This window comes from Zea mays, chromosome 5, assembly GCF_902167145.1.
Source record: "Zea mays cultivar B73 chromosome 5, Zm-B73-REFERENCE-NAM-5.0, whole genome shotgun sequence".
NCBI lineage: Eukaryota > Viridiplantae > Streptophyta > Magnoliopsida > Poales > Poaceae > Zea > Zea mays.
The window spans coordinates 5044476-5062744 of record NC_050100.1 but is presented as its reverse complement, the minus strand read 5'-3'; the positions used below and the strand labels follow the sequence as shown (position 1 = coordinate 5062744).

Sequence of the window (18269 nt, the reverse complement as noted above, 5' to 3'; positions counted from 1 at the left end):
CGTTGGATTTACAGCGACGCCACCGCGGGACGTTGGATTTACAGCGACCGGCCTGGCTCGCCGAATTCTCCCTCCCATCGGCGTCCAAAGAACCTCCGTGTCGTTCTTCCACACCTTCCTCTCGCGTTGCCATTTCAGAGCAAGACGGCGTGCTCAAACGTTCTCCTCGTCACGCGCAGACCAGCCCGCCACGGCGCCACGGCGTCACATCAGACATCACATGGTGATGGAATGATGGATGCCTCCCCCAAATCAGACGCCCGGCCGATTAGTCCAAACTCCGCGTATGTCGTCTTCCCCTTCGCTTCGCATGACTGACCCTCCCACTATTTCATTTCATCTCCCGAACCAAGAAACCGGCCACCAGAGCGAACCCCAAGAAACGACCTTGATTAGCCAAAGACAGAGCAGCGGCGCAAGCGATCCAGGCGATGCAGCCAGCCGCCATGAACAGCTTGTTCTCGAGCTCATGGAAGCGCGGCGTCGGAGACGGCGGGGATATCGAGTCCGGCGGCGTGGAGATGTCTGCGCTGCTGCCGGGTGCCGCGGCGGGGGCGAGCCTCGACAGGCTCTTCGAGGACGTGGAGTCCATCAAGGACGAGCTCCGCGACCTGGAGCGCATCCAGCGGTCGCTCCACGACGCCAACGAGGGAGGCAAGTCGCTGCACGCCGCGGCGGCCGTGCGCAACCTCCGCACGCGCATGGACGCGGACGTCGCCGCGGCGATCGAGAAGGCCAAGGTGGTGAAGCACCGGCTCGAGTCGCTGCAGGTGGCTAGGAAACACCACACGAGCACCCGCAAGTGGATCTGCATCGCCATCCTCATCCTCCTCCTCGTCATCCTCGTCATCGTCCTGCCCATCGTGAGCTAGAACTAGCGTGCGCCGCCTGGCCTGCCAGCGTTCATGACGATCAGGTCGCCGTCCTGTGGATACACATACAATATTCGTTTCTAGCTATTCACAATAATAGTTTCACGGTAATTTCATACACATAATAATGCACCACATCTAATTTTTTATGACATGTTATAGTATTTAAAAGGATTGTGTTTCATGTGAGAAATTAGTTTTATGGGGATGAAACCATGTTAAATCGTTTTCAATGTCTTGAAAACCGTGTGAAACCTCATGTCACGAAAAATGATCCCGGTCCCAGTACCCGTCGTTCGTAGAGCACGCTGAGGAAAGAGTCCCTGGTCGCTGGCGTCCGTCAGTCAGTTGGAAGAGATAGATACATCTACCCGAAAAGAACCCGTTCCGATCAAACCCCACGACACCGAGTTCGGGGTCGAGCATAGCGGAACCTGACAGGGGGGCGGACGTGTCACAAGAGAACCACTCAAGTGGATCCCGCGTTCGGCCCCAGATTGACCAGTCGTAAATACTCGGTCGCAATAACCGTGTCGGGCACCGAACCAAAGCGCGGGTGCCGGTCCGTTTCCCACTCATGACTTATAAATCCACTCAGGCTACATATCAATTATGATCTATGATCCCTCGGAATGCGGCACATTTATGCTCCGCACGCCCCTCCGCCTACGGTGCACTCATGACCTATTAGACTAGGCCTGAGTGCGCTGACATGAACAGCTTGTTCTCGAGCTCGTGGAAGCGCGGCGTCGGAGACGGCGGGGAGCAGGGGACATCGAGTCCGGCGGCGTGGAGATGTCTGCGCCGCCGGGTGCCCGAGCGGGGCCGAGCCTCGACAGGTTCGGACGTGGATGTCACGAGGACTGGCCCAGGTACGCTGACAGTGGAGTCCATCAAGGAAGAGCTCCGCGACCTGGAGCGCATCCAGCGGTCGCTCCACGACGCCAACGTGGGCGGCAAGTCGCTGCACGACGCGGCGGCCGTGCGCGGGCTCCGCGCGCGGATGGACGCGGACGTGGGCACGACGATCAAGAAGGCCAAGGTGGTGAAGCTCCGGCTCGAGTCGCTGGACCGCGCCAACGCTGCCAACCGGTCCGTGCCCGGGTGCGGTCATGGGTCGTCCACGGACCGCACCCGGACGTCCGTCGTGGCCGGGCTGCGCAAGAAGCTCCGGGACTCGATGGAGTCCTTCTCGTCGCTACGGTCCCGGTCGTGTACGAGTACCGGGACACGCTGGCGCGGCGCTACTTCACGGTGACGGGGTCGCAGCACGACGAGACGATGGCTGGACGCGCTGGCGGGGTCCGGGGAGGGGGAGCGGTTCCTGCGGCGCGCCATCGCGGCGGAGCAGGGGCGCGGGGAGGTCTTGGGCGTGTGGTCGCGGAGATCCAGGAGCGGCACGGCGCCGTGGCGGAGCTGGAGCGCGGCCTGCTGGAGCTGCAGCAGGTGTTCAACGACATGGCCGTGCTGGTGGCCGCGCAGGGGGAGCAGCTGGACGACATCGAGGGCAACGTCGGTCCCGCCCGCTCCTTCGTCGACCGCGGACGCGAGCAGCTGCAGGTGGCCCGGAAGCACCAGAAGAGCACCCGCAAGTGGACCTGCATCGTCATCCTCTTCGCCATCGTCCTGCCCATCGTGCTCAAGAACGTCAACAGTAACAAGAACTAGCGCGCGCCGCCTGGCCTGCCTGCCTGCGTTCATGGTGATCATCAGCTAGGTCATGAGAAAACGGTTATTGTTTTGTACTCGGTTAGGTCATGGTGAACATACACCGGGAGAGATGGTTATTGTTTTGTCTTCCCACAGATTTGTACTCGGTTAGTTGACCCCATTGACATGAGACACATGGATCGGATATTTTGTGTTGGATTCTGGAGCTGCGCCATTTTCTTTTCGCTATCGATGTGCGTACCACCTTGGACTTGGATCGTCGAGCTGTCAAACCTGCTTTTGCGGTGGTTATACAAGTATACTCGCGCGCGCGCCTGAGACTTGACGCAGTCGCCTTGGCATATGCAGAGAATTCCCCGGCACCGACGCAGTCTCTGACACCTGACGGACACCGAGAGCGCGGCCAACCAACAAGCGTCGAAGCCGCCGCGTTGGCTCAGCCCTGCTTGCCCCGCGCAGCCACGGTCGGTTGGGCTCTGCCAAGAAAACGGCCAGAACGACCCTGATCAGCTTTGCGAGTGGAATCACGGTAACTTACACCGTCTCATATGAATTATAAACTGCACATATATATAGGACTAATCTGATAGCCGTTGAGCACATACATATTTCTTCTGTCACCAGAAACAGAACTACAGGAGAAGTGCTCTTCGCTAAGCATACTCTACATGATAACCATACAACGGGACAGAGGAGGACAGAGAGACGTGGCAGCTAGCACTGCAGCTCTAGAAGAAGCTGCTGAACTGGTTGGTCAGCGAGTCCTTGAGGTTGGAGAAGAGCCCGAACAGGGAGTACTGCCGGAGCTTGGACACCTCGTACCACGAGTTGAGCACGGCCTCGTGCCTGTCCGTGCCGGAGAACGCGAGCTGGATCCCGGGGCTGCACTCCACCTGCCCGCCCTTGCCCCTGCAGCTCGCCGTCCTGACCGCGCAGCTGCCGTCCACGCACGCGAAGTCGGAGCGCCCGGAGCACGACGAGCACCCGCCGGCCTTCCAGAACAGGTTCTGGAGCGTGCCCTTCTGGAACTCCAGGACCTGAAGCGCGACGCAAGACGGGTCGTCGGAGGCTCGGTTAGCCAAGTCAATTTTTTATCCCTTTTTGATTGAGGAGCTGCGTGTGGGCGTACGTACCAGGGTGAAGCCGGTCACCGTGTACGAGATGTTGCCGACGAACACAGGGGGTGACCTCGCTGCGTATTTCTTCCCGGCGAAAGCCACCATGTACACACCAGAAGAAGACTGGAACAGGGCGAAAAGGGTTGTGCATTAGTCACTAGATGTGATTTCAATTGTACACCTTCGATCATCTAAGAAGAGCAATCGACCGCATGCAGTTCACAATTCCGCTGACATATCATATTCCATGATTTTTTTTTACATAAGCGGCAGGAGCTCTGCCTTTGAATTAAGACAGGAAAAAATATCCCAGGATCACGAGTTGAGATTTATGCAAAGCCAATTGCTTCAGTAGAGGCTGTGTTTCTCCTGGTACACGAAAAGTTATAGAGCGGCCCCACCAGCTCCAACCAATTCCTTGACGAAATCAATTAAGTAGGAGTGTATAGAACAGGAGCTTCCAAATCTGTGAAGACAAGACGCTCATAAACTTCCGAATAAATTGCATCGTGAATGCTAACAACCCAACACTCGGACCACAGAACTACACGAGGCGTGTCCCGGCTTCAAAGGACAGCTTGCCTTGCCCCAGTTCAGCTACACAAATGCGTCCAAAAGTGGCGCTACCTCAACATGTCGATAGCCGATGGGACGTGAGACAACTACAACGTCCAGCTCAACGGTTAGGCAGCTTAACCCCTCCAAGCTGGCCGTGGTCACCTACGTTTCTGACAAGTTCTTCTATAACTAACTTATTACTCGGTTTTCCTTCGCAGTTTGGAAAATTATAATAATCAACCTAAATTTATTTTCCTAGCGAGCCAATACCGTTCCCAAATTTATTTATCCTATAAGAGAATTATAGAGGGAATCGAATCATCGATCCTTTGCGTCACAATTCCTATCACACCTCGCGCAAACTTTTGGCAACTATACGAAATCCACAAGCGCAGTTAGTAAGGTTTAACATGGCGATGGAGGAGCTCACCGGGTCGAAGGAGGAGGAGTTGACGGTGAGGAGCGAAATCTCGTCGACCTGGGGGCGGAACAGCGCGACCTGCGCGCGGTTGGCGAGCCCGAGGCGGCTGTCGCAGGGGGAGAGCTGCACGCCGCCGGAGGAGAAGGAGTCGCGCCCGGAGAAGACCACCCCGAAGGTGAACCCGTCGCCGCGCTGCACCGACGCGTCCGCGCAGGGGTCGTAGACGCCGTTGTGGTCGTCGGCCGCGGCTACGGACGCGAGCAGGAGCACGGCGGCGGCCGCCAGGGCCGGCACCGACACGCGCCTCGATGACGTCGCCGTCGCCATAGCGCGAAACTGGGGCGGGTTGCTTCCTCGCCTCGGGCGCGACGGACGAGGTCGTTGACGAGACAGAGGTTACGTTCCGGTTCGGTTCGTTACAACTTTACAAGACGCGTCGTGGAGGGCAAGGAATAAAGGGGCTGCCTATAAAGGAGCCGGCTTCTTGTTGGGCCTGGGCAGCCCATGTCCTTTTGCTAGCCCAGCATGTATACGTGTAATAACATCAGCGATTCTGCTCACCTTCACTCTCACAAGGACACCAGTTTCTTGCCACATCGATTTTTGAGTCTGCGCACCCAATGTTTTTTTAGCAAATTTTGTCTAAAATGGTAGAAATTCAACTGCAAGACGCATGTGCAATCTATATATCAATACGGCAATACCAAATACAACAGTACAACTTCGCTTAGCCTTCCAAGTTACAACTATACCAACATCATACACCGATAAACACATGATAAGCATACCACTCGACTGAACGACATAATTTACATCTCAAAGGCCCAATGGGGTAACCTCAGCATGTATGGACATGCTGACGTGCATATTCGGTGTTGAAAGAAGCCGCTGCCGCCAGTACAAACGATGCAGCCATGCAGACATGAATGGCATCCAAGTTGCTACTTGCTATGCTAAGTGCAATCCATGGCGATGTTCAAGCATCACATGCCTTCTAAGTCTCCAGCTCAACTCTAGTGGGAACTGGATCAATGCAACTGGCAAGATGATGTCTTGACCCCAGCATGTGGGAATCTTTTGTGGCCTTCAGGGATCGGTTAACTGTGCCTTTCTTTGTCAGGTGTCTACCAGCTTCTGAACCTGGTAATTTGCCCAAAGCAAGTCAATTAACTTCAATGTTCATTCAAGCAGCCTTGTAAATCTGAGCGTATCCCATGCGTGAAAGCGAAATTCTACTACAACATGCTAGTGTGTATGAGGATCTAAACAACGCAGATGCCATATGCACATATAACAAGAAATGTCTTGCAGATCTTCATATAAAAGAAGTCCATGCTAGAAGCAGTGCAGGTGGGTATGTAAACGTACCAATGCCAGGCAAGGAGTAGGGCTGGGCGTTCGGGTATACCCGAAAATTCGGGTCGGGTAGTTCGGGTTTTTAAAAATTCGGGTATTCAGCAGTTGAACCCGAACTCAACCCGATATTACTTGATACCCCCCGAAATTTCGGGTTCGGGTTCGGGTTAAACCGAGATACCCGACATCTTACCGAGGCAGTCTGTACTCCTAGGCTCCTGGCTTCTTCATTGTTCATGTCGTTCTTCAGTGTGCTTCACTATAGTCCCGTTGCCCCCTGCAGTGCAGTCCTGTACAGGTATAGTTGTGCTCCTGCTCCAGTCGGTTGGCGGCGATGCACGGGCAGGCACTGGGCGACATGCTGATGGACAGTTGGTCGGCGGCGATGCGCAGGCAGCAGCATGCAGGTGAGCAGCATGCAAGTGGAGCGGCCGAGCTAGCTAGGCATCTAGCTGTGTTCCTGCGTGTAGCGTGTTGCAGGCAGCAGCATGCGGGTTGTCGAGCGAGCTAGCATGCGGGCGCCGAGCGACGACGAGCTGGAAGGAAAGCACCGGCGGCCGGCGGCTAGCTGTGGCGTGCTGCACTGCTGCGTGTGGAAGGCAGGTGTCGAGGACTTCTTATTTCTGAAATACACTGAGTATATGGATGTTCGGGTAATTCGGGTACTTCGAGTACCGGTTTGTTTAACCCGAAATTTCCTAAATAATTTCGGGTACCGGAAGTTGCTACCCAAATTGTAGTTCGGGTTTTTCGGGTTCGGGTTGTTCGGGTTCGGGTTCGGGTTTTTCGGGTTCGGGTTTCGGGTATCGGGTTTTTTGCCCAGCCCTAGCAAGGAGAACCTTTTATGAACTTGACAATCCAAGTCCCCAGTTCTCTCAGAATTAATACCGGAAGTCCTCTCCTTCGGATTACTAGCGGACCGCACAAGTGGCGAAGGACGAGATGGGGCTTCCTCAGGACCTTCTCTGGGTAAAACCTTGAGTCTAGATTTAGTAGATACCAAACCACTGGGTCGGTTTGCCGAGGAGCCAACACCCTCTGAGTTTGATGGGAAGCCCTTCTGGTTCAACATGTTTGATTGAAGGGTTGAATCATGCTTTTTAACAGGTTTTCTGTAGGGGGTCTTGGTTGCACTTCTGTCAGGTTGCTTGGTTTCATTGACTACGAAAATCCCATCTGCAGTGTAAGTGCCAAGGAACCGACTCTCCCATGGCCGAACAGCCATCCATCTCTCCAGCCAATTCCAGCCCCAGCTGTTCTTGTCAGGCTCAAATGCTGTAATTTGTCTTGAACTTGCTTGCCACTGAAATAGGAGGGGAACAAGTTAGAAATTTTGAATGCCAGGATTTTGAAAGGCTTACTAACCTTGCACTGTTAACTCATTTTTATTTTTTCTTGTCAGACGAAGATAATTTCAATTATCATGATGGATGTGCTTTCTCTCCCAGCGGAGGACCAAAGCACGAATCTTCCATTTTCCTTCTGAGAACAGGTCTCATCTCTCATGTTTGTTGCAAAATGTAAATTATTCTACCAATGAGATGACCAAACCGAATTTTTTTTGGAAAAGATGAGCATTTTTATTGTCAAGCTAGCATACAGGGAAGGACAACTTCAATTGTTCCCAATAAAGGAACATTTAGTCAAACAATAGCAAGCACCGAGCTTGGCTATGATTAGACATGGCCAAGGATAGCCAGGCAAGCATAAAGCAAGTCCACGGTGTTTAGTTGTATGGTTAAATCTGACTTGCTAGGGTCGTGTTTGGTTGGGTGATTTCATGAGCTCAGCTCACCTCTTTTTTGGTGCGGGGAGTTAACAGTTCATTTTCCTCATGCTACCGACGCGGACATGCAGGACATCAAGAAGTCGGCATGGAATCAAAAAGCACTAACATTTCCAACCCAATCAAAGAGGATAGATGATAACTGTGGCGTAAGGATCACAGCATCAAACCCATATTTTTTGAAGTGATTCTATCTTTGGCAAATCATTTGATCCTTGTACTAACAATACAAACCATTACCAGATTGTAGGGCTAACTAGCTCATCGATTCAGCAAACCATACCGCGCCAAAACCTGAACTAAACTACCAATGGAGACCGACTATGTACTAAGCAATGTGTTCTCACTTTTTTATTCTACCAAAGCACCAAGAACAATTGAATATTGGCCATGTGCATGCAGGCCGCCAACCATGTGTGGCACTTGTTTTCACCGGAGCTGGGCAGCCCATGCCTGCTCCTTGCCCTGCAGCTGTGCAGCACATCTGGTGCGGGCAGTGCCACTGTGGGGCGAGACAGCAGAGTGAGTACAACTGCAGCAATGAAGGACCGATACATGGAGGCAGACGGGGTTACACTGCAAGGGATAGGTGTGTCGATGGTGAGGAAGAAGCATGACCAAGCTGTTCATGCCATCTACACTAGCAGTGAAGAAGCAGAAGGTGAGGGGAAAGGAAAGGGAGGGCAGCCAGAGCCTAGCTAACCTTAGCTGTCCGATTCTGTGAGCCAGGGATAGACAGGCTCGGATGGCTTAGGAAGTTATAGGGTAGCCTGGCTTCAACGTGGATGAACCAAACAAACCATCCAATCTGGTCTAGACATAACGCAGGCCAAGGAATGAGGGGAAGCTGAACAGCCGCTTAGACTAGAACAGGTTTAATGTGTTACAATATTCACTTTAATCCATGGTTTATTAATTCAGTAATCATCTTATTGTTAGAATAACATTTTGTGCATATGTTGGTGTAGAAGCAGGATAGACTACCTGATGAGCTAGAGCATAGGCCATGGCTCGCTCACGTTTAGCTGCTGCTTCCTGCCTCTTTAAAAGTTTTGCTTGGATATCTTCCACAGAACCAATACTATCACACCAGCCATCCTGCATTGTAAGACAATGATAGAAGTTCACAAGCAAACCAGATCATGGTACTGGAACGCTAGATATTTCATGATAAAAAGAAGGACACTAATGGTAATTTGTAAACAAGTCATGAAATAATCTTTTGGAAACATTTTTTGTAATAGTATCAGCATACATATAACTATCAGAGAAATAAATGACAGGATAATAGCATGCCTTGTTTTTTTGAAACTTGTGCATCTCACCTCAATTTCTCTGACACGTGCCACGGTCGTGTGCTCTGGTGAAGTATTTTGCTGATCAGTCTGGTTTTCCAAAGCCATGCGAACTCGCCTTGCTCTAACACGGGCCTGAACCCTGACCAAAGCTTGCATACAACGGAGTGTCGTATCAGCTTGCTTTCTTACTATGTGACCTCTTACAAGGGCTTGAAGCCTAACCAACCCTTTTAAAGCTCGATGGGCTCTCCTAGCCTGAAGAAGGAACCCAAGTGGGAAACTATAAGGAACTAAAGCATCAAGTAGAATGATGGTACATTATTCGTTTTCTTTCGACAATTTTTCTACATTTTTACTTGGTAGAGAAAACTTGTTTTGCCAACTTTCACAGTGACAAAAGGTAATATACAATCAGATTGTGAACAAACAATTTCAAGCATCACTACAGGAGCATAGGTTACCCACAAGAGTGGACACAGAGGCCTAGAACATAAGATTAAATGATCTACTTTTGTACTAGGAAATGAAAATTGCATTGACATTAGCTGAGTTAATTAAAAAAAGAGGCGTTTGAGCATAAGAATGTGTATTCAGGTTTGCTGAGATATTAGAGCTAAGCACATTTTCAGGAGTCAACACTTGCATGAATTGAATCAGTAAATGGAATCCACAGGACATGAATGCATACCAGGAAAGCTCTGAATGTTGTCTGAATAATTGTAGCAGCCCAGATCTCTTTCAGTTCCTCTTCAGTTTGAAACAGTGGCACATCAGCTGAACTATAAGTGGGTTCCAAGCATGAAGGTGCATTAGAATCATCTTCAGGTGGATCATTTCCATAAGGAACCTCTGGAATTTCTTCTTGTGCAGCAATGCTGCTGTCATCTTGAGAGCGCTGATTCTGAAAATGAAACTGATCGGCGACATCACTTTTCTGCAGTTTCCGCAGTTGGCAACTCGTAAGCAAAATGATGCATACTCACAACAGGTTAATGAGGTTAGTGTGGCAAAAAAATGTGTTCTCCATGTGCAAATCAAAAGGCAAGGTTTGGCTTTGCTACGTTATACCTATCCATCAGTTAATTTGAAGCTCTTGTGATTGCATAACCACCAAGAACTTAAAGTGCTAAAGAAGTCAAGTATTTAAGAAAGCTTTGAACAAAGCAGGTAACAAATCACCTAACAATATGCTGTCTGCAGTAAAAATTGAAACTGAAATAAACAGTGCACAAGGTACTGACTGCAATCCCGATTCAATAAAGGATGGATAACTAACACTGATCAGTAGACACATAGGATTTGTCAGAATATGATCAAGAAGCTTGATTAAATAGTTCACCCTTTTTGTGGTGTGAATTAACTCGGATATGAAAACTGGTTCTTGCATAATCCACATAGGTCTAGGCACTAAGCAAAATGAATGCACCAACCACCAATTTAAGAACCAAGATACGCCACAGCTGCATAATGATTGGAAGAAACCCGGCGCGTACCATTCGTCCAACATCTGCACTCTCCTTACGCGGCTGCTGCTCCACCTTCCTCAGCCCAACTAATGACTTGAGCCACCTCGCCGAGATGCCCATCGCGGCCGCCGCTCTGCCCACCTCAACAGCAGCAACCTGAAAACGCATTTTCCCCCCCGGTTTCCGTCAGCATCGGCACAGAACTGCAGCACAATCTCAAAGGACGGAGGGGGGAAAGGGAGTGAAAAAAAAACCCGTGAAAAGCGCATCACCAGATCAACGCAGGCCGCCGAGAGACGGGGTCGCCTTGCCGGCCAGTAAGCGGCGCCGCTTCGCAAAGGCTCCGGAGCGGTTTTGGGTGGAGGGCAGGCGCGGTGCGCGATCCGGAGGCCGGAGGGGGCGGGGTCGAAGGAAGCAAGAGAAAAGTGGTCTCGGTGTATCGCTAGTAGACGCCGTGGGAGAACCAGGCGGCCATTACTGCCGCAGCAGTGACGCCGCTGTGCTCCTCTGCGTGCGCATTATTGCGCTCGCTGCCGCCTGCGTGGCGTGGCAACAGTGGCAACGGCACGGACGAGGACAAAGAGAAAAGGGGGGTGGAAGACGGCGCCTTTCTCGCGTTTTCACTTTCTGCACCGCATGTCGGAAAGAGATGGACCCTTTTGTTGCCGTTTTCTCTTCATCCCGTGGAATTTCAGGCGCCCTTTTTGCTGGGCTCCAAGAGACGGACAAAATCACACAGGGTTCAGCATATCGTGCACACCGTCACCTGAAAGCAGGCTCACTTTGCTGCGGAATTTTGCGAGTGGTTTCTTCTGAGATCATGGGAGGATCACGTGCGGTTTTTAAATACGTGTGCTGTTTAATCAACAAAAATCAGCAGCGGCAGCGCTGCGGCTGCTAAAATAGCTGCAGTTTTTAGCCCACGAATGGTCGTAATCGTCGATCCGAATAAAATTCATCAGGTGCAGGTGTAAACATCTAAAAGATTGTTTCTGAATTGTTAGTTCCAGTCCAGGACCTACATTGTTCTCTGTTAGGCCTTGTTCGTTTCTGTCGGATTGGTGAGTCGGAACGATTCCTGACCGGATTGCTTCTCTAATTTATATAAACTTTGATTAGCTGGAACGATTCCGGATGCAATCCGACGGAAACGAACAAGGCCTTACTGAGATGATAGAACACACTCATGAGGTCCGTCTCGAGATTCCGCTTAGGAAATGATATGATTGTTAACGTGCTATCAGCCTATCATGCTGCTATCAGTGCTCTGCTAGGCGACTGAGCAGTAACCGGGCAGTCGGCTACTGATCAGAAAACGACAGAGGTTCTTTCTCCTCGAAAACAGGTGGTTGATTGAGCGGGAGCGGCATGCCGCCATATCACTTCTCCTTGCACATTGCAGTATATCATATGTCTAACTAAAATGTTACTTATATAATAACTCTATGGTGATATAAGTTATATATTTAATACTTACTATATTTCTTACTCTCACAAATTTTCTTAGAGTTTGTGAGTATCTTACTTATAATTGGCTACTAATGGGACCTCCGCTTTAATTCTCCCTATTTCTCTTTCTTCTATGTCACCATAACTCTGACGGGCCATCTTTTACGGTCCATTTGCATCATTTTATTATACTTTCTCTTGTTAGTCCATGATTGATGTGCCGTCATCATTCATTGAGCTATCACACAATTTGGAATTTGGGATTGTCCGATTCAACTTCTTGTTATGGTGAGTTGTTCAAATTCTTGTTATGGTGAGTTGTTCACTTTCATCCATTATAAAACATGACCGGTAATTGAAATCTAGTAATATTCATAGGGACTACCTTTAGGCCCACTTAGAATGCTAGAATTTCAGAGTAATTATACAGAAATTTCACAGAAACCAGAAAAAACAGAAAACAAGAAAATTCTCGCATTCCAAAGGAGGCCTTAGAGTCTATTTGATACAATTTAGTTGGCTTAGTTTTACTAGTAAAGCATTTTCTTTACTTGGTTCTAAAATTAGTTTTACTAGTGAAGCTAAATGTGTAGCTTTACTAGTGAACCTGAATCTATTTAAAATCTACATTAGTAAATTGTTTGATATCGTTTTAATTGTAGCAGAGAGCGAAACACATGTAAAGCCTTCTCTTATATTCTTTATTTCTATCTCTCCACCTTACCTGTTCTCTCACGAGGATAGTTTAAACTCAAATCACCTCAATGATTGGAGGGGGGGTAAGGGATAAATGAACTAATTTTCCCCTCATTTCCCTCCAACCCCCAAGGGAATTTGAGTTTCCAAGCTAATTGTCACTATTGCACGTGTCGCATCTCCTAGCGTGTCAGCCCTCCCAAAACTCGTGACTAGGTACCTCGAAGGAGCTCATGACACAATGCCTCGACGACTTGGTGCTCGTCACAACCACCACCACCACCACCCTCGTAATTGATGGACACAGAGGTAGAGAATATTATATGCTCAAACACATGTGAGCATCAAGACCTTCCAACTCTCCCTCGCCTTTTGGTTTGGCTATCTCCATCCCATCTCTCATTTTGAACTTTACTCTATAAATAGTACAATATACAGTACAAACCAATGTTTTGCATGACTGTATGCATGGTTCGTTGTGCATAACCTTATGGTGGAAGTTATAGTCTAATGGTCCTACTACACAACCTTATGCACAAGAGTATGTTGTGGTTAGCTTGGGTGTGTTCAACCTGGGATCATATCATATCATGGAATGATATCCTCCAATGCCCCTAGCTGTTACTTTTCTCCCTTTTATAGTGCATTAAAGGGGAGAGGCTACATTAAACTCGGATTTCAATTGCTAAGCTCAACAACCCCATTCTTATCATGTTCTTAGAGTCATATTGTGGGTTATACCTTTGGTAGTGGCATAGTATAGGAGAGAAGTTTTGTGTAGCGGATATTTGGACCTAGAAGGACCCATCCCTTCTTGATGTTGCCTTTAGCAGGGTTTATGGAGTGCAGTAGTTACGCGAAACCTATAAATTTATGAACTCAAAGAACTTCCATTGACCTAAAAATTGTATCGAAGTCATAAAATATGTCTAATTACTATTCTTTGTCCTCCTCTTAATTCATTTTGTTGTTGGAACTCAACAGTGGCGCAGTGCACAATATATCGTTTGTGGCTACTTAGGGGCACTACCTTGCCTTTAGGAGAACGTAAAGGAAGATGAGCATCATATGGGGAGGAGCACCATACAGGAAATAAACTAAAGGAAGAGCACCATATATATGGGGTAGTATATGGAGGAGCACCATAAGATCTACAAGGAGGATCGTCATGTGGATAATTGTACGCGTATGGATGAGGGTATTGATAAGAAAAATGCTACGAAGAAGGAGCATCAATGGTAGGGACTTTAGTGATATGAGAATGTGTGTCGATGGTAGGAGACGTAGTGGTAGGAGGATGGACATCAACCGATGATCATATGGATACGGAGGGGATATAGAAATAGAGGTTGTAGATTAAGTGGACGGGGATGAGCAAGAACATCCTCCCGCTGATGATGTACTAGAGAAAGATTATCAAAGAAGACATGTCCTAGAGCAGGAGGGGTCTTAAGATGTTGTGGAGGTATCAAAGTTAGGACACCACATTGGATCCATATCGAAACAGAGGGTTGAATGTTACAAGTTGAAAGAGAGCACGTATTTTGCTTGACAAAGACCGTGTGTGTGAGAGCACCTAGAGGGGGGGTGAATAGGTGATCCTGTGAAACTTAAACTTATAGCCACAAAAACTTGTTAAGTGTTAGCGCAATAATCGCCAAGTGGCTAGAGAGAAGGTCTTGCACAATACGATAATCACAAAGAATTCAACACAGAGAAGACACAGTGATTTATCCCATGGTTCGGCCAAGTACAAAACTTGCCTACTCCACGTTGTGGCGTCCCAACGGACGAGAGTTGCACTCAACTCCTCTCAAGTGATCCAATGATCAACTTGAATACCACAGTGTTATGCTTTTCTTTTCTTATCCCGTTCGCGAGGAATCTCCACAACTTGGAGCCTCTCGCCCTTACACTTTTGATGTTCACAAAAAATCACGGAGTAAGGAAGGGAAGCAACACACACAAATCCACAGCAAAATGCGCACACACACTGCCAAGAATCGAGCTCAAAAGACTATCTCAAAGTTCTCACTAGAACGGAGCTCGAATCACTGAGAATGACAAACGAATGCGCAAAGACTGAGTGTGGATGATCAAGAATGCTCTAAGGTTGCTTGATGTACTCCTCCATGCGCCTAGGGGTCCCTTTTATAGCCCCAAGGCAGCTAGGAGCCGTTGAGAGCAATTCTGGAAGGCTGATCTTGTCTTCTGTCATCGGGCGCACCGGACAGTCCGGTGCACACCGGACACTGTCCGGTGCCCGATCTCCTTCCTAAAATGGCGCAGCCGACCGTTGCAGATCTGGGAGCCGTTGGCGCACCGGACATGTCCGGTGCCCCCTTCCGACCGTTGGCCCGGCCACGTGTCGCGCGCAGATTCCGCGGCCGACCGTTGGCTCACCGGACAGTCCGGTGCACACCGGACAGTCCGGTGAATTTTAGCCGTACACCGTCGTCGAATTCCCGAGAGCGGCCACTTCGCTCGAGCCAGCCTGGCGCACCGGACACTGTCCGGTGCACCACCGGACACTGTCCGGTGCACCAGACCGAAACAGCCTCTTTGCTGTACACAGCCAACTCTTCTCTTTTCTTCTTCTTTCTGTTTCTGATTCTTAGACAAGTATATTAGTACACAAAACCAATGTACTAAGACTTAGAAACATACCTTTGCTCTTGATTTGCACTTTGTCCATTCATGGGCATAGATTTACATTTAAGCACTTGTGTTGGCACTCAATCACCAAAATACTTAGAAATGGCCCAAGGGCACATTTCCCTTTCAATCTCCCCCTTTTTGGTGATTTATGCCAACACAACATAAAGCAACTAGAACAAGTGCAATACCACTTCAAATAAAACTCAAATTTATTTTGATTCAATTTGGCATATATGGATCATCCTTTGCCACCACTTGGTTTGTTTTTGCAAATCAAACTCAAAATCCTATCTCTAAGTCAAATCCACTTGTAGAGACATAAAGAGAGGTTTTCCAAAGAAAATTGATTCAAGATTCCAAAAACTCCCCTTTTTTCCCATAATCAACACTTCTCCCCAAAAGAGGCCAACTTTTGACAAAAGAGACAATGCAAGAGTTTGACAAACCAAAAGCTCTATCCTACTGTTTTCAAATTTTCTCAAGTGGTAGCTGATCCATTTATTGCTTTGGCCTTTATTTTTCCCCCCTTTGGCATCAAGCACCAAAACGGGATCAATCTTGGCCCTTTAACCCCATTGCCTCACCAAAATCTTCAATTAAGAGCAAATAGGCAATAAGAGTTTAAAGATGAACTTGGAATAAGTTACCCTCTCATCGGAGTGCAGTGGAAGTCTTTCACGGTCCAAGTCCACCTTTTTCCCTTTCAATTCTCCTTGGAGACTAAAACAACCAAACTCAAGTACATGGTTAGTCTCAAAGGGTCAAGTTGTAGCACAGCTCCCCCTAAATATGTGCATCACTTGCAAACAGGACTTGTGAGGTCCAGGGAGTGTTTGTACAACTTGAGCACCACAATAAGCAACAAAATGCAGAATGAACATGAACAAAAGCATAAACACATGTATGCTACATTTCAATCCAAGTTTCGCGAATCTAAGATATTGAGCTCACTACGCAGCCTGCAAAAGGTCTTCTCATCTAGAGGCTTGGTAAAGATATCGGCTAGCTGGTTCTCGGTGCTAACATGAAACACTTCGATATCCCCCTTTTGCTGGTGGTCTCTCAAAAAGTGATGCCGGATGTCAATGTGCTTTGTGCGGCTGTGTTCAACAGGATTTTCCGCCATGCGGATAGCACTCTCATTGTCACATAGGAGTGGGACTTTGCTCAGATTGTAGCCAAAGTCCCTGAGGGTTTGCCTCATCCAAAGTAGTTGCGCGCAACACTGTCCTGCGGCAACGTACTCGGCCTCAGCGGTGGATAGGGCAACGGAGGTTTGTTTCTTAGAGTTCTATGACACCAGGGACCTTCCTAAGAATTGGCACGTCCCCGATGTACTCTTTCTATCGACCTTACATCCAGCATAGTCGGAATCTGAGTATCCAACCAAGTCAAAAGTAGACCCCTTTGGATACCAGAGCCCGAAGCAGGGCGTAGCAACCAAATATCTAAGAATTCGCTTCACCGCCACTAAGTGACACTCCTTAGGATCGGATTGAAATCTAGCACACATGCATACGCTCAGCATAATATCCGGTCTACTAGCACATAAGTAAAGTAGAGACCCTATCATTGACCGGTATGCTTTTTGATCAACGGACTTACCTCCTTTGTTGAGGTCGGTGTGTCCGTCGGTTCCCATCGGAGTCTTTGCGGGCTTGGCGTCCTTCATCCCAAACCGCTTTAGCAGATCTTGCGTGTACTTCGTTTGGGAGATGAAGGTGCCGTCTTTGAGTTGCTTCACTTGGAACCCAAGGAAGTAGTTCAACTCGCCCATCATCGACATCTTGAATTTCTGCGTCATCACCCTGCTAAACTCTTCACAAGACTTTTGGTTAGTAGAACCAAATATTATGTCATCGACATAAATTTGGCACACAAACAAATCACCATCACATGTCTTAGTAAACAGAGTTGGATCGGCTTTCCCAACCTTGAAAGCATTAACAATTAGAAAGTCTCTAAGGCATTTATACCACCTTAAGTCCATAGAGCGCCTTAGAGAGCTTACACACGTGGTCGGGGTACCGTTCATCCTCGAAGCCAGGGGGTTGCTCCACGTACACCTCCTCCTTGATTGGCCCGTTGAGGAAAGCGCTCTTTACATCCATTTGGAACAACCTGAAAGAATGGTGAGCGGCATATGCTAGCAAGATACAAATTGATTCTAGCCTAGCCACAGGAGCAAACGTCTCCTCAAAGTCCAAACCTGCGACTTGGGCATATCCTTTTGCCACAAGTCGAGCCTTGTTCCTCGTCACCACCCCGTGCTCGTCCTGTTTGTTGCGGAATACCCACTTGGTTCCCACAACGTTTTGCTTGGGACGAGGCACCAGTGTCCAAACTTCATTGCGCTTGAAGTTGTTGAGTTCCTCCTGCATGGCTAACACCCAGTCCGGATCTAGCAAGGCCTCTTCTACCCTGAAAGGCTCAATAGAGGAGACAAAAGAGTAATGCTCACAAAAATTTACTAATCGAGATCGAGTAGTTACTCCCTTGCTAATATCACCCAGAATTTGGTCGACGGGATGATCCCTTTGAATCATTGCTCGAACTTGGGTTGGAGGTGCCGGTTGTGCTTCTTCCTCCATCACATGATCATCTTGTGCTCCCCCTTGATCACACTCCTCTTGATGAACCTGTTCATCGTTTTGAGTTGGGGAATGCACCATTGTTGAGGAAGAAGGTTGATCTTGTTCCAATTGTTCCTGTGGTCGCACATCACCAATCGCCATGGTGCGCATAGCGGCCGTTGGAACGTCTTCTTCATCTACATCATCAAGATCAACAACTTGCTCTCTTGGAGAGCCATTAGTCTCATCAAATACAACGTCGCTAGAGACTTCAACCAAACCCGATGATTTGTTGAAGACTCTATACGCCTTTGTATTTGAGTCATAACCTAACAAAAACCCTTCTA

At 48.6% G+C, this 18269-nt stretch overlaps 3 protein-coding genes and 1 pseudogene across 12 annotated transcripts; 2 read left to right on the top strand and 2 right to left on the bottom strand.

Annotated features, from left to right (window-relative positions):
• Positions 1 to 135: 135 nt before the first annotated feature.
• Positions 136 to 2727, top strand: LOC118471981 (syntaxin-121-like). The gene has a single exon (XM_035958927.1). It carries the CDS (start codon positions 432 to 434, stop codon positions 870 to 872), a length of 441 nt encoding a protein of 146 aa, XP_035814820.1. The 5' UTR covers positions 136 to 431; the 3' UTR covers positions 873 to 2727.
• Positions 1566 to 2744, top strand: LOC103625821 (syntaxin-121-like; annotated as a pseudogene).
• A 323-nt stretch (positions 2745 to 3067) lies between these two features.
• Positions 3068 to 5193, bottom strand: LOC100283623 (uncharacterized). The gene is made up of 3 exons (XM_035958926.1): positions 4650 to 5193; positions 3677 to 3784; positions 3068 to 3580 (listed from the first exon to the last, which is right to left on the bottom strand). Exons 1-3 carry the CDS (start codon positions 4965 to 4967, stop codon positions 3272 to 3274), a joined length of 735 nt encoding a protein of 244 aa, XP_035814819.1. The 5' UTR covers positions 4968 to 5193; the 3' UTR covers positions 3068 to 3271.
• Positions 5194 to 5293: 100 nt separating this feature from the next.
• On the bottom strand, positions 5294 to 11175 carry GRMZM2G028813 (ZmIQD14). Of its 10 annotated transcripts, none has more exons than XR_004849289.1 (7): positions 10819 to 11172; positions 10574 to 10702; positions 9769 to 10014; positions 9108 to 9335; positions 8767 to 8880; positions 6009 to 7299; positions 5294 to 5780 (listed from the first exon to the last, which is right to left on the bottom strand). XR_004849289.1 is itself a non-coding variant. In XM_035958832.1 (7 exons), the coding sequence occupies exons 2-7, from the start codon at positions 10664 to 10666 to the stop codon at positions 5635 to 5637; spliced, it is 1242 nt and encodes a 413-aa protein (XP_035814725.1). In that variant the 5' UTR covers positions 10667 to 10702; positions 10819 to 11172; the 3' UTR covers positions 5294 to 5634. The 10 variants fall into 10 exon arrangements, 7 of the variants coding, with proteins under 7 accessions (XP_035814725.1, XP_035814727.1, XP_035814728.1 ...); XM_035958832.1 differs by having other exon boundaries at positions 6885 to 7299; XM_035958834.1 differs by having other exon boundaries at positions 6885 to 7299; positions 9769 to 9981; positions 10819 to 11031.
• Between the last annotated feature and the right edge of the window lie 7094 nt (positions 11176 to 18269).

Excerpts from the sequence above, each read along its gene's own strand:
- LOC118471981 (XM_035958927.1), top strand. The coding sequence starts at position 432 with ATGCAGCCAGCCGCCATGAACAGCTTGTTCTCGAGCTCATGGAAGCGC.
- LOC100283623 (XM_035958926.1), bottom strand. The coding sequence starts at position 4,967 with ATGGCGACGGCGACGTCATCGAGGCGCGTGTCGGTGCCGGCCCTGGCG. Across the intron at positions 3,785-4,649 it reads ACTCCTCCTCCTTCGACCCG|TCTTCTTCTGGTGTGTACAT; the intron begins GTGAGCTCCTCC and ends GCCCTGTTCCAG. Across the intron at positions 3,581-3,676 it reads CGGTGACCGGCTTCACCCTG|GTCCTGGAGTTCCAGAAGGG; the intron begins GTACGTACGCCC and ends GTCGCGCTTCAG.
- GRMZM2G028813 (NM_001361276.1), bottom strand. The coding sequence starts at position 10,666 with ATGGGCATCTCGGCGAGGTGGCTCAAGTCATTAGTTGGGCTGAGGAAG. Across the intron at positions 9,336-9,768 it reads CAACATTCAGAGCTTTCCTG|GCTAGGAGAGCCCATCGAGC; the intron begins GTATGCATTCAT and ends TTCCTTCTTCAG. Across the intron at positions 8,881-9,107 it reads CACGTGTCAGAGAAATTGAG|GATGGCTGGTGTGATAGTAT; the intron begins GTGAGATGCACA and ends CTTACAATGCAG.